The sequence below is a fragment of the Mauremys reevesii genome, linkage group 23 (genome assembly GCF_016161935.1).
Source record: "Mauremys reevesii isolate NIE-2019 linkage group 23, ASM1616193v1, whole genome shotgun sequence".
Classification (NCBI taxonomy): domain Eukaryota; kingdom Metazoa; phylum Chordata; order Testudines; family Geoemydidae; genus Mauremys; species Mauremys reevesii.
The window spans coordinates 5,955,346-5,968,989 of NC_052645.1; the positions used below are offsets into that span (position 1 = coordinate 5,955,346).

The 13,644-nt window shown below is 49.9% G+C and overlaps 1 protein-coding gene across 1 annotated transcript; it reads right to left on the reverse strand.

The window, feature by feature from the left end:
• Positions 1 to 1,372: 1,372 nt before the first annotated feature.
• LOC120389027 (cbp/p300-interacting transactivator 3) lies at positions 1,373 to 4,153 on the reverse strand. The gene is made up of 2 exons (XM_039511162.1): positions 4,015 to 4,153; positions 1,373 to 3,313 (listed from the first exon to the last, which is right to left on the reverse strand). Exon 2 carries the CDS (start codon positions 3,298 to 3,300, stop codon positions 2,680 to 2,682), a length of 621 nt encoding a protein of 206 aa, XP_039367096.1. The 5' UTR covers positions 3,301 to 3,313; positions 4,015 to 4,153; the 3' UTR covers positions 1,373 to 2,679.
• Between the last annotated feature and the right edge of the window lie 9,491 nt (positions 4,154 to 13,644).

The following is a 13,644-nucleotide window of genomic DNA, read 5'->3' on the forward strand; positions in this document are numbered from 1 at the left end:
TCTCCAGCCCAGAGCCCCCCTGCTTCCCAGCTGGGCCTCCGATATCCCCAGCCCCAAGCCCCACCTCTGTCCATTGTCTTCTCTCCAGGTAAACAGGGTCATAAACAGGAAGGCCTGGGTCTCCTCCTCTGGGTTGAACGGGCTGGTCAGGTCACCAGGGTCCTCTCTTCGCAGCCCATTGTCTTCCCACTGGCCAGAACCAGCTGTGACTTCTGAGCTGCATCTCCAGGTCACCAGTCGCTAGGGACTCCATCCTCCAGGCCATCGGCCGGGGTCCCAAGTTCCCTCTCCAGTCCTCTGTAACAACAAACTCCCTCTCCCCTCACCTCGTTAAACCCATAACACCCAGGGAAACTGAGTTCCACTCCCTCTGCATGCAAACCACTGGAAAACACAGAAAAAACCAAGAAAACCCCCCACCTCATCACACCATGCAGCTGGCTGACACCTTAGGTCCAGGCACCTACAACTCATAAGGGATTGCCCCATTAACATTCAGCACAAGCCTGGAAGGAGAAAATTTCTTTTCTAGAGCATTTGGGGGGGGGGGGAAGGGAAGAGGGGGAAAGGATAAATCACTACACAATTTAGTGTATTAAGTGGCAGGCCAGTAGCATCAAATTGGTATTTCAGAGGAGAGGGGAGAGTGGGTTAAAGAATGAAGCACTGTCAGACCAGCAGGGGAAATAAAATAATCTGTAACAGCATGATAGTCTCACAAAGCTTCTGGAAATTTAGCCATTTCTAAAGTGCTCAGCAGCCACAGCTCCTAGCCAGCAGGGTGGAGGGGATGTGGATTCTTTTGTTCTCACAGGAGATGCTGAGTTGTGAATCCTGAAAGTCTAGCCCATGGAAGGCAAGCAATTACAGGAGTGTAAGAACAAGGCACCAGCAGCTCATTGCCGGACCCTTCCAGCTTGTCTGCATCAGGGTAATTTGCCCGTGTGAGTAATCCACCTTTTAGACACCAGTGCAGTGACTAAGATGCAATCCCTGCTACTAATGCAGGTAGAGGGGGTGCAGACCCCTCCCCACACTTTAGATTAAGCTTTAATGGCTCAAATAGTCCTGGGAATTTAAGCCATGAGCAGCCCGTCATTGTAATATTGACTGTCTAGACAGACAGTGGGAGACCCACTCCAAAGCCCAGACAGCAATATACAGCTCTCCTAGTACACAGCTGTTGGACAGGACCTGATATAGTCTCAGACTAGGGTTGCCAACTCTTCAAGATTGTCCTGGAGTCTCCAGGACTTAAAGATTAATCTTAGATTGTGTCATCAGATGACACCTCCAAGAATACATCCAACCAAAGTTGGCAACCCTATCTCAGGCACATGTGATTAAACAAACCACCAAGCAAGCTCGTCACTTAAGAGTTTTAGCTTTTATTTTAAAATTAATCTGTACATTCTCACTTCATTGATCAACAATGATGTGCTGCCATGTACTCTCAGCAGCAGGGGGCAGTAGCAACTAAAAGTTGACACAATGAGCTTTCCACTTTCCAAAGCCTGGAAACAAGAGACAAGAGGAAACAAAAAACCCACTAGCTTTTACATTTAACCTTTTCTGAGCAATGTAATTAAAAGTCAAGTCATCCTTTATCACATCGGGGAGGGGGTGGGTTGGTTTACAAGGTCCTACATATTCATCACAAAATTATGCTGCTGAAATAACCTTGTGCATGGCTGTTTGGAAGAAACATGTAGCTGTTCCAGTCCTTTTTAAAAAAAGCCAGCATCTTAAAACTGCAGTAAGCCCTTTAGTCATTCCCAACAGTCTCAAAGCCAAACAAATGGAGCCCTTTCTAATAAATAATGATTAGAAGAAGAATAAATAAGATTAGGCCAGGAATATACAATTACATGGATTTTATTTGGTTTCAGAGGCAGAGAAAATGGAGCTTGACTGCAGCTTTAAGCCTTACATCTGAATTAGTCTGAACACTTAGTAGTTTTACAGTTGATTAGCTGTACAAGTTAAAAGATCCAAATTCTACAGAGGTTTAGGCACATACCTATACATCACCTTCCCTGGAGACACATTTTGTGCAGCTAAGACAATAAAATAGTAATAACCTGATGGAGGGAGAAGTGATCCCTTTTCAAGTCAAAGTAGAAAAGGAAGATTCAAGACCTGTTAAACATCATAGTATTGTGGGGAAGGAAGGGATTTGATTTTAAGACAAAAAGCCAGCTACCAACAAACCCCAAACCAAAGCCCCTCTTTGCAATGTGAGATAGTGGAGGTTCAGACACACAAGCCATTACAGGATTTTAATCACAAATAAAGTTTGTGAACTTCACTGGCAAACGCCAAAACCTAGAACAAAAGCCCACTAGTGGCAGCAGCACCGCGCTGTCCTTCTACCCTGGCACTTGGAAGCCTAGACATGGAAAGTCATGAGCGTCACTTTAAGTAGTCCATTGTTTCTGCTGAAGACAAAACTTGTTCATGCCATTTAGGATGATCCTACTGCAAGATTTCGTTTTCACTCTGTCCGGGTCACCAGAACCTGCTTCCCCTCCCATTCCCAAACAAGAAAAACAACTCCCACACGGAAAAGAGAAAGCAATCCAGTGCAAGCCATCAGCATCCAATGATTGTTTTGGGGGAGGTGGTGGGAAAGAGGGGGAAATCAAGCCACCAAAAGGAAAAGGCTGAGCCCCAAGCCCCTCAGCAGCTGATGGCACTGGGCTGCTGTTTGCTGACAAAGTCTGAAATGAAGTCAAATTCGTTCTGTCCCAAGAAGAGCTCAGGCAGCTCCTGAATCCGGTCCAAACCCAGTTCCTGGACCAGAGATGTCAAGACCTCCTCATCTATGAGATCAGTGTCCATAACATTCAAGGTCAGAGCTGGTGAGGGCATGTGCTGCATGCCAGGGTGCTGACTGGGCACCACTCTGTATTGCTGTGCACCTGCTGCCATGGGACCATTGCTCATGCCCATTAGAGGGTGCCCTTGATACTGGGTGTTGAGTTTCTGTAAGTGCATGCTGGCCATAAGCTGCTGAGCGCCCACAGGGCTCATGTATTGCTGCTGCTGCTGGCTCGGACTGTTGAACATCATAGTGTTCGGCATTTGATGGTGGCCCATTTGTCCATTGATATTGGGTCTTGGCCTCATGCTCCCATCCATGCTGGCCCCTCCGTACTGCATCATCTGGTTGGTCGTAGGTAGAGTCCTTAGCACATGCTGCCCATGCTGGGGGGGTCCCTGCAGCCCATTCATTCCCATGCGGTAATTCTGGAGCCCAGTAACTCCATGGCTCATTGACATCATCATGTGATCTGCCATTGTGAGGAGGTCACTGCAAGGCAAGAAGAAGGTTTGAGGTGCTGCCAGGGAAAAGCAGCTTCTACTCACTCCCCTTCTTCCAAGGAGACTGCACTGTGAGCCCTCCGTCCAGGCTGCATGTAAGCGGGGTCCTGGGAGAGAAGGGCCAAGGATCTGCCCATGGAGGAGCTGTCACATCACCACTACCCAGCCGGCCCCCTTTGACGAGCCCGATCTCCTGGGCCTGGGCTCGCTGGCCCCCGTGCCCCAGCCTGTAACGGCTGGGTTGAGCTCAGCCAAGCCCGGGTTTGTTAACCCGCTTCGGGGCGGAGCCCACCTGGCAAGATCCCCCGTCCGCCCCTGCCGGGCTGCGGGCAGGGCGGCCACACGGAGCAGCCGGCGGCACCCGGCTCCCGCAGCCCTAGGAGCGGGGCACGGACCCGGCGCGGCAGACACCAGCGCGCAGCGGCTCGGCTCGGCCCGGCCCGGCCGGCGGCGCCCAGGACCGCAGCCGGCGGCGCTGCAGGAGCCCGGCGCCTCCACAGTCCCCGAGGCTGCGCCCGGCAGCACCGGGACCCTCCTTCGCGGGGTCTCGGCAAGCGGCGCCGCGGCCAGCGCCAGCCCCAGCCCGGCCCGGGTGCGCTGAGCCCCGCGGCCCAGTCCGCCCGGCCAGCGCGTCTCCCGCCCCGCGCGGCCACTAGCCGCTGTAACCGTCGGACAAGGCCGGCCACGTACCCGAGCGCGGCGCGCCGAGGGGCGCAGACACCCCGTCCCTGCTGCTCCGTGCGATCCCCGTCACCAGCGCCCGACCCGCCGCGACAGCCTTATATACGCAAAGGAGGGGGCGGGGCCCGGGGGCCCGCCCCTCGCCTGCCATTGGTGCACAGCTGTCGCGTCCGGCGGGCCCGCGGAGAGGTTAGCTCCGCCCCTGTGGAGTATGGACTCGGGGCGGGGCCGGCGAGCGTAGCGTAGCGTAGCGCAATGGGCGGAGTTCACCGGGGCCGCGCCCCTCCTCTTCCCGCTCGCGCGCGGGGGTGGGCGGGGTGTCCTGCTGCCCAGGCTCCCCGGGGCTCGGGCCGGCTCGTTCCGCGGACAAAGCGCCCCGGCCCCGGCCCCGGCCCGGCCCGGCCGCCCCCAGCGAGCGTCTCCCGTCACACCGCGCGGCGGGCAGGCGGGCGGCACAGAGCACGAGCCGCCCGGGGGCAGCCGGGGGCCATGGCCGGCGGGCCCGACTCCTGCCAGGGAAGCAGCTGCAGCGAGATGGGCGCTGGGAGTCCCGGGGGCATCTCCCTTCGCAGCCGGCGTGGGGAGGCCGGGCTCGGGCTCCGTGCCCAGCGGCGCTGCGCCTTCGCCTGTCTCGGCCTTGCCCGCACTCCGGCCGGGACCCCTTCTCCCCGCCCCAGGGATGGGGGCCGCAGCCCGGCCAGGCGGGCGGCCCTGGAGGCGCCTGAGACGTGTCACCGCGCTGATAAGGCTGCGCTTGCCCCCGCCCGCAGGCAGCGCTTGGGCTTCCGTGTAGAGAAGCCAGTGAAGGGGATTGTGAGACGTTTCTGAACTATTGGTTGGAAATTTCCTTCTCCCCGGAGCCTGTACAGCTGACGTTATGGGGCGAGCCTGCCGCCTTCTGCAGGGGGAAGAGTATCGGCATAGTCCGCAAAACAATTAAAAACTCCCTAAAACATTCCTAAAGCAGCGTTTCTGGGGCATGTGCAGAATACACACTCGTGTGTTGTACACAAAGACTCCACCGGCATCCATCTGGGAGAGCATGTATAACTCAGCTTCGCCACCTGCGTGCAGTTCACCAGGCCCAAAATTCCAATAAACCCTTCATACCGCTCCTTGCAGGAAGGGAGAGCGGAGCTGGAGGTTAGGGGAGTGGGGGCAGGGGAGGGCGGAGAGCGACCTTGGGAGTTCGGAGAAGCAAGGGGAATTGCCTAAGAAACAGTGAATGAGCAAAGAAAGATTCAGTGCTCAATGAATCATAGAATCTCAGGGTTGGAAGGGACCTCAGGAGGGCATCTAACCCCCTGCTCAAAGCAGGATCAATCCCCAACTAAATCATCCCAGCCAGGGCTTTGTCAAGCCTGACCTTAAAAACGTCTAAGGAAGGATCTTCCACCTTCTGCATAGGGAACTCATTCCAGTGCTTCCACCACCCACTTAGTGAACATTTTTTTCTTAATATCCAATCTAAAACTCCCCCATTGCAACTTGAGACCATTACTCCTTGTTCTGTCATCTGCTACCACGGAGAACAGACTAGATCCATCCTCTTGGGAACCCCCTTTCAGGTAGTTGAAAGCAGCTATCAAATCCCCCCTCATTCTTCTCTTCTGCAGACTAAACAATCCCAGTTCCCTCAGCCTCTCCTCATAAGTCATGTGCTCCACCCCCCTAATCATTTTTGTTGTCCTCTTCTGGACTCTCCAATTTTTCCACATCCTTCCTGTAGTGTGGCGCCCAAAACTGGACACAGTACTCCAGATGAGGCCTCACCAGTGCCGAATAGAGGGGAATGATCATGTCCCTCAATCTGCTGGAAATGTCCCTACTTATACAGCCCAAAATGCCGTTAGCCTTCTTGGCAACAAGGGCACACTGTTGACTCATATCCAGCTTCTCGTCCACTGTAACCCCTAGGTCCTTTTCTGCAGAACTGCTTCCTAGCCATTCGGTCCCTAGTCTGTAGCAGTGAATGGGATTCTTCCGTCCTAAGTGCAGGATTCTGCACTTGTCCTTGCTGAACCTCATCAGGTTTCTTTTGGCCCAGTCCTCTAATTTGTCTAGGTCCCTCTGTATCCTATCCCTACCCTCCAGCGTATCTACCACTCCTCCCAGTTTAGCATCATCTGCAAACTTGCTGAGAGTTCAGACCACGCCATCCTCCAGATCATTAATGAAGATATTGAACAAAACCAGCCCCAGGACCGACCCCCTTGGGGCACTTTCCTTGATACCAGCTGCCAACTAGACATGGAGCCGTTGATCACTCCCCGTTGAGCCCAATGATCTAGCCAGCTTTCTATCCACCTTATAGTCCAATCATCCAGCCCATACTTCTTTAACTTGCTGGCAAGAATACTGTGGGAGACCATATCAAAAGCTTTGGTAAAGTCAAGGAATAACACGTCCACTGCTTTCCCCTTATCTGCAGAACCAGTTATCTCATCATAGAAGGCAATTAGGTTAGTCAGGCATGACTTGCCCTTGGTGAATCCATGCTGACTGTTCCTGATCACTTTCCTCTCCTCTAAGTGCTTCAGAATTGATTCTTTGAGGACCTGCTCCATGATTTTTCCAGGGACTGAGATGAGGCTGACTAGCCTGTAGTTCCCCTGGATCCTCCTCCTCTTTTTTAAAGATGGGCACTACATTAGCCTTTTTCCAGTCATCTGGGACCTCCCCCGTTCTCCGTGAGTTTTCAAAGATAATGGCCAAAGGCTCTGCAATCACATCCACCAACTCCTTTAGCACCCTTGGATGCAGCGCATCTGGCCCCATGGACTTGTGCTCGTCCAGCTTTTCTCAATAGTCCTGAACCACTTCTTTCTCCACAGAGAGCTGGTCACCTCCTTCCCATGCTGTGCTGCCCAGTGCAGTAGTCTGGGAGCTGACCCTGTTCGTGAAGACCGAGGCAAAAAAAGCATTGAGTACATTAGCTTTTTCCACATCCTCTGTCACTAGATTGCCTCCCTCATTCAGTAAGGGGCCCACACTTTCATTGACTTTCTTCTTGTTGCTAACATACCTGGAGAAACCCTTCTTGTTACTCTGAACATCCCTTGTTAGCTGCAACTCCAAGTGTGATTTGGCCTTCCTGATTTCACTCCTGCATTCCTGAGCGATATTTTTGTACTCCTCCCTGGTCATTTGTCCAATCTTCCGCTTCTTGTAAAGCTTCTTTTTTGTGTTTAAGATCAGCAAGGATTTCACTGTTAAGCCAGGCTGGTTGCCTGCCGTATTTACTATTCTTTCTACACATCCTGCAGTCTCAATAAGGATTCTTTAAAATGGTGGTCACTCAGTGCGGCAGGCCTCTGCAGGTGCTGTGCTTCACTGAGCACACTCGCTGCGTGACACAGTATGTTCTGCACTGCCTGAGCGTGTTAGCACTGATACGACTTGGTGTAATGACAAGGTTGCTTGGTTAAGTGCACTTCAAAAGTATGGAAATCAGAAATGGAAGGAAGAATCTCCAGGAAGCATTGCCACATTCCCATTGCCTACCATATGCCAGGAACACACCCTGACGCTCCAAGGCAGCCCGGCTCAGATCCGCAAAGTCATTTAAGTGCCATGGGAATTAGGAGCCTAAATACCTTTGAGGCTCTGGCCTTACTGCCTGGCTAAATAACTCCAAATGTAAAAATTGCTTTTTTCTATTTTTGTCTTTTTAAAGAACCTAGGAAATGCCATTAAAAAAACAAAGTCAGAAGGACATTTATGTTGCATGTTTAGGCTGTGGAAAAGCAGGAAATGGCAAAGTTAAACTTACCTGCCCGAATTTAACTCTCCTCCTTGCTTGCACAATACAGTCTTTAACCACAAAGGTACACACTGTTACTCAGATACTACAATATTAACAGGCAGATTTTTCTATAGTCTTGTAAGGTGCTTCTTGAATATGCATAGATTATACTGTATATCTTGTGTATTAATGATCCTCTGGACTGTTGAACTGAAAGAAAAAATGCTAGACAAGTGTATCCAGGGGTGGCTCTATGATTTTTGCTGCCCCAAGCACTGCAGTCAGGCAGCCTTCGGCAGTGTTTCTGCAGGAGGTCCGTTGGTCACGCGGATTTGGCAGCGGCTCTGCAGGTGATCTGCCGGTCCTGCACCTTCGGCGTACCCACTGCCGAATTGCTTCCGAAGCTGCAGGACCGGCAGACCTCTCACAGAAACGCTGCCGAAGGCTGCCTGACTGCTGCCTTCACAGCGACCGGCAGGCCGCCCCCCGCGGCTTGCCGCCCCAGGCACATGCTTGCTGCACTGGTGCCTGGAGCCACCCTTGAGTGTATCAAAGGTTGTTATTTAACTGTGTTTGAAAAATTAAACGTCGGAACAGGCTGTGTCAGAAAGTGACAGCATGTGCTGGCAACCTTAACTTTGGTATTCTTGACTTACAAATGCTTAACCATGCATTCTCTCTCTCTCTCTCTCTCTCTCTCTCTCTATTATGTTTATTTTATTTTATTTTTAATTATTATTATTATAATTGTTCTTTCTAACAGTTCAGATCAGATAAGGCACATGAGCCAGCAGCCCAAGACTTAAGCATCTGGGGTTATTTTCTGTGAAAAGCCAATAACTTTTAAACATACCCCCCACTTATGCAACGGAGCCCAGGGTTATTGACCTTTGGGACATATCACAAAGACTTTGTTTACACAGGCTTTTGCCTTACCAGGTGTTTGGGATGGGTTTCAGATGTTGTTTGGAGGTGTGCGATTGTCAGCCCTCTAATTGACAATGAGTCAGTTGTTTAATTTAATTATATAATGATTGTTTTTTTACCTTAGAGATTTTGACAAGTGCATTTTATAAATTCAATAAATACTCATCCCTACACACACATACATACATCTCTGCACAAACACCCACATACATCCACACACCTTAGGGATCAGCCTAGAGTAAAGAACAAAGGTTTGTAGCCTAGTATAAATGTGGGGAGTGTCCAAACTTGCATTTATAGACATGTTAAGTATGAGCTAATTGGCCACACACACCCCTATGGCCCTGATCCTGTAACTGGCTCCGTGTGGGCAGACCCCTGTGTCCATACAGAGCTACTTGAATGGGTATCCATGCAGAAGCAGGAGTCTGCACATGTGATAAGCTGCAACATTGAGGCCTATGCACATATTCATGGTCAAAAAATGTAGTTAATGCAGAGTTCAGCTTGACCGGCAGTCTTGTGCCCTTCCAGAATGTCCAGTAACACCTATGCTTAAACCTCTGAAAGCTAGGAACTGAAGAGTTACAGTCTCCCACGCCACACCTCCACATAAATTTAATTCTACCCCTCCTCAAAAGGCCTAAGAGTTTCTCCCCACACTACTCATGTGAACTTTCCCCACAGTCCTCTACTTGCTCTGGAAGGATACAGTCCTCTGAGAGGAATGGGTTGGGGGATGACTGAAAAGAGGCATAGTTAAGGTTATGTGTGGGAGGTTATGCGGGAGAGATATTAGCATATTTCTGTATTTTCTAGTTTTAAGAGATTTGTGTTTGTTTTACTGTAACTCTTTATTTTCTATTTTTTTAAATATTTGATGTTCTGAAAGGGAACAAGGCACTGTTGGTTAACATTAACGCTGAGTTTTTGGAAAGTGAATTTCCCTTGTTTTTTGAGCAAGTGGAGGTAGTAAGGGAGCCATGGCTGAAGGGCACCTGTAAGGGAGGGTGGGGGATGAGGGATCTCTCTGGGAACACCTCACTGACACTCAGCTACCAACTCTCCCCTCCTTCTGGCCCCTCCATGCCTCAGGAGGCAGGAGAGGTCATGGGGAGGAGGGAAGGTGGTGACTGGTAGGCTGTGAGGAGCACATCTACCAGCTGGGGACACCAGTGGGGAGTGGAGGGGAGCATGGTGGGGGGAGAGTCTCTGCACAAGTCTGTTTAGTATAGGATAATAGGAGAGGGGTGAAGTGGCCCATTCATCTCAACGAGAATGTTCTCGGCTGAGTGAGAACCCCCCCGGGAGATGCATACGGTCTGGCAGAACATAAGAATATAAGAACAGCCATGCTGGGATAGACCAAAGGTCCATCTAGCCCAGTATCTTCTGGCAGTGGCCAATGCCAAGTGCCCCAGAGGGAATGAACAGAACAGGTAATCATCAAGTGGTCCAGCCCGTCGTCTATTCCCAGCTTCTGGCAAACAGAGGCTAGGGACACCATCCCTGCCCACCCTGGCTACTAGCCATTGATGGACCTATCCTCCATGAATGTATCTAGTTCTTTTTTTAACCTGTTATAGTCTTGGCCTTCACAACATCCTCTGGCAAGGAGTTCCACAGGTTGACTGCGCATTGTGTGAAGAAATACTTCCTTTTGTTTGTTTTAAACCTGCTGCCTATAAATTTCATTTGGTGACCCCTAGTTCTTTTGTTATGAGAAGGAGTAAATAATACTTCTTTATTTACTTTCTCCACACCAGTCATGATTTTATAGACCTGTATTATATCCCCCCTTAGTCGTCTCTTTTCCAGGCTGAAAAGTCCCAGACTTATTAATCTCTCCTCATATGGAAGCTGTTCCATACTCCTAATAATTTTTGTTGCCCTTTTCTGAATATTTTCCAATTCCAATATATCTTTTTTGAGATGGGGCAACCACATCTGCATGCAGTATTCAAGATGTGGATGTATCATGGATTTATATAGAGGCAATATGATATTTTCTGTTTTATCTATCCCTTTATTGATTATTCTCAACATTCTGTTGGCTTTTTTTGCCTGCTGTTGCACATCGAGTGGATATTTTCAGAGTGGCAAAGTTTGCAGATGACACTAAACTGCTCAAGATAGTTAAGAATAAAGCAGACTGTGAAGAACTTCAGAAAGATCTCACAAAACTAAGTGATTGGGCAACAAAATGGCAAATGAAATTTAATGTGGATAAATGTAAAGTAATGCACACTGGAAAAAATAACCCCAACTATACATACAATATGATGGGGGCTAATTTATCTACAATGAGTCAGGAAAAAGATCTTGGAGTCATCATGGATAGTTCTCTGAAGATGTCCACGTGGTGTGCAGAGGCAGTCAAAAAAGCAAACAGGATGTTAGGAATCATTAAAAAGGGGATAGAGAATAAGACTGAGAATATATTATTGCCCTTATATAAATCCATGGTATGCCCGCATCTCGAATACTGTGTACAGATGTGGTCTCCTCATTCTCAAAAAAGATATTCTAGCACTAGAAAAGGTTCAGAAAAGGGCAACTAAAATGATTAGGGGTTTGGAGAGGGTCCCATATGAGGAAAGATTAAAGAGGTTAGGACTCTTCAGCTTGGAAAAGAGAAGACTAAGGGGGGATATGATAGAGATATATAAAATCATGAGTGATGTGGAGAAAGTGGATAAGGAAAAGTTATTTACTTATTCCCATAATACAAGAACTAGGGATCACCAAATGAAATTAATGGGCAGCAGGTTTAAAACAAATAAAAGGAAGTTTTTCTTCACGCAGCGCACAGTCAGCTTGTGGAACTCCTTACCTGAGGAGGTTGTGAAGGCTAGGACTATAGCAGCGTTTAAAAGAGAACTGGATAAATTCATGGTGGTTAAGTCCATAAATGGCTATTAGCCAGGATGGGTAAGAATGGTGTCCCTAGCCTCTGTTCGTCAGAGGATGGAGATGGATGGCAGGAGAGAGATCACTTGATCATTGCCTGTTAGGTTCACTCCCTCAGGGGCACCTGGCATTGGCCACTGTCGGTAGACAGATACTGGGCTAGATGGACCTTTGGTCTGACCCGGTACGGCTGTTCTTATGTTCTTATGTTCTTAACTATCCACAATAACTCCAAGATCTCTTTCTTGAATTGTAACAGCTAATTTAGACCCCATCATTCCAGGGGTTAATCCCTTTTTCCAGATCATTTATGAATATGTTGAATAGGACTGGTCCCAGTACAGACCCCTGGAAGACACTGCTATTTACCTCTCTCCATTCTGAAAACTGACCATTTATTCCTTCCCTTTGTTTCTTATATTTTAACCAGTTACTGATCTGTTAGAGGACCTTCCCTCTTACCCCTCTAAGGCTCCGTGTTTGTCACGGAAGTCACGGATTGATTCCATGACTTTCTGTTACCTCCACGACTTCTGTAGCTGAGCAGCTCGGGCAGCCCCTGGGCCAGTCACACCAGCTGCTGCTGGAGCAGTATCGGGCCTCCCTGACCCCCAGCAGCAGGAGTTTGTGTGTGTGGGGGGGGAGGGGGTTCAGGGCTAGGCATGGGGTTGCGGGGCAGTGCTTGCTTGGGGGGGCTTCCCAGAAGGGTGACAGAAACTCCCCTCCCTCCGCTCCTAGCTCCTTGTGGAGCCTCTTCCCGCAGGCACCGCCCCCATAACTCTCATTAGTATACTTAGAGGCAGCACGTGGAGCTAGGAGCTGGAGGTCGCCATTTCCCAGGGGGCAGGTAGGGAACCTGCCCCAGCCCCACCAACCCACCTGAGCACCCATGGCCCCCACGAGTACCCAGGCTGCTTGCCCCAAGTACCCGCGGTGCCCCCCTCAGTACCCGTGGTGCCCCCCTGAATACCTGTGGTGCCCCTCCTGGCCGTGACCCCCCCCAGCACCCACAGTGCCCCCCAGGGCCACAACCCCCCCAGCAGGGGTGGCTCCAGGCACCAGCGCAGCAAGCACGTGCCTGGGGCGGCAAGCCATGGGGGGCGGTGTGCCAGTCGCCATGAGGGCGGGAGTCAGGCGGCCTTTGGCGGCGTTTCTGTGGGAGGTCCGCCGGTCCCACAGCTTTGTTGACAATTTGGCGGAAGGTGCCACAGGCGCAGGATCATCAGATCACCTGCAGAAACGCCGCCGAATCCGCGTGACTAGCGGACCGCCCACAGGCATGCCGCCGAAGACCGCCTGACTGCCGTGCTTGCAGCGGCAAAAAACATAGAGCCGCCCCTGCCCCCCAGCACCTGCGGCATCCCCTCAGGTGGTGCAGCCAAGTACCCGTAGTGCCCCCTGAACCCCCCTCAAGTTTTAGTCAGGGGTATATAGTAAAAGTAATGGACAGGTCAGAGCCATGAATTTTTTTTACTGCCCGTGACCTGTCCATGATTTTTACTAAAAATACCCAAGACTAAAATGTAGCCTTACCCATGACAGTTTAGTTTGCTTAAGAGCCGTTGGTGAGGGACCTTGTTAAAGGCTTTCTGAAAATCTAAGTACACTATATCCACTGGATCCCCCTTGTTCATATGCTTGTTGACCCCCTCAAAGAATTCTAGTACATTGGTGAGGCATGATTTCCCTTTACAAAAAACATGTTGACTCTTCCCCCAACAAATTATGTTAATCCATGTATCTGACAATTTTGTTCCTTACTATAGTTTCAACCAGTTTTCTGAAGTCAGGTTTACTGACCTGTAATTGCCAGGATCACCTCTGGAGCCCTTTTTAAAAATTGGCATCACAGTAGCAATCCTCCAGTCATTTGGTACAGAAGCTGATTTAAATGATAATTTACAAACCACAGTTCTGCAATTTCACATTTGAGTTCCTTCAGAATTCTTGGGTGATACCATCTGGTCTTGGTGACTTATCACTGTTTATCAATTTATTCCAAAACCTCCTCTAATGATACCTCAATCTGGGACAGTTCCTCAGATTTGTCACCTAAA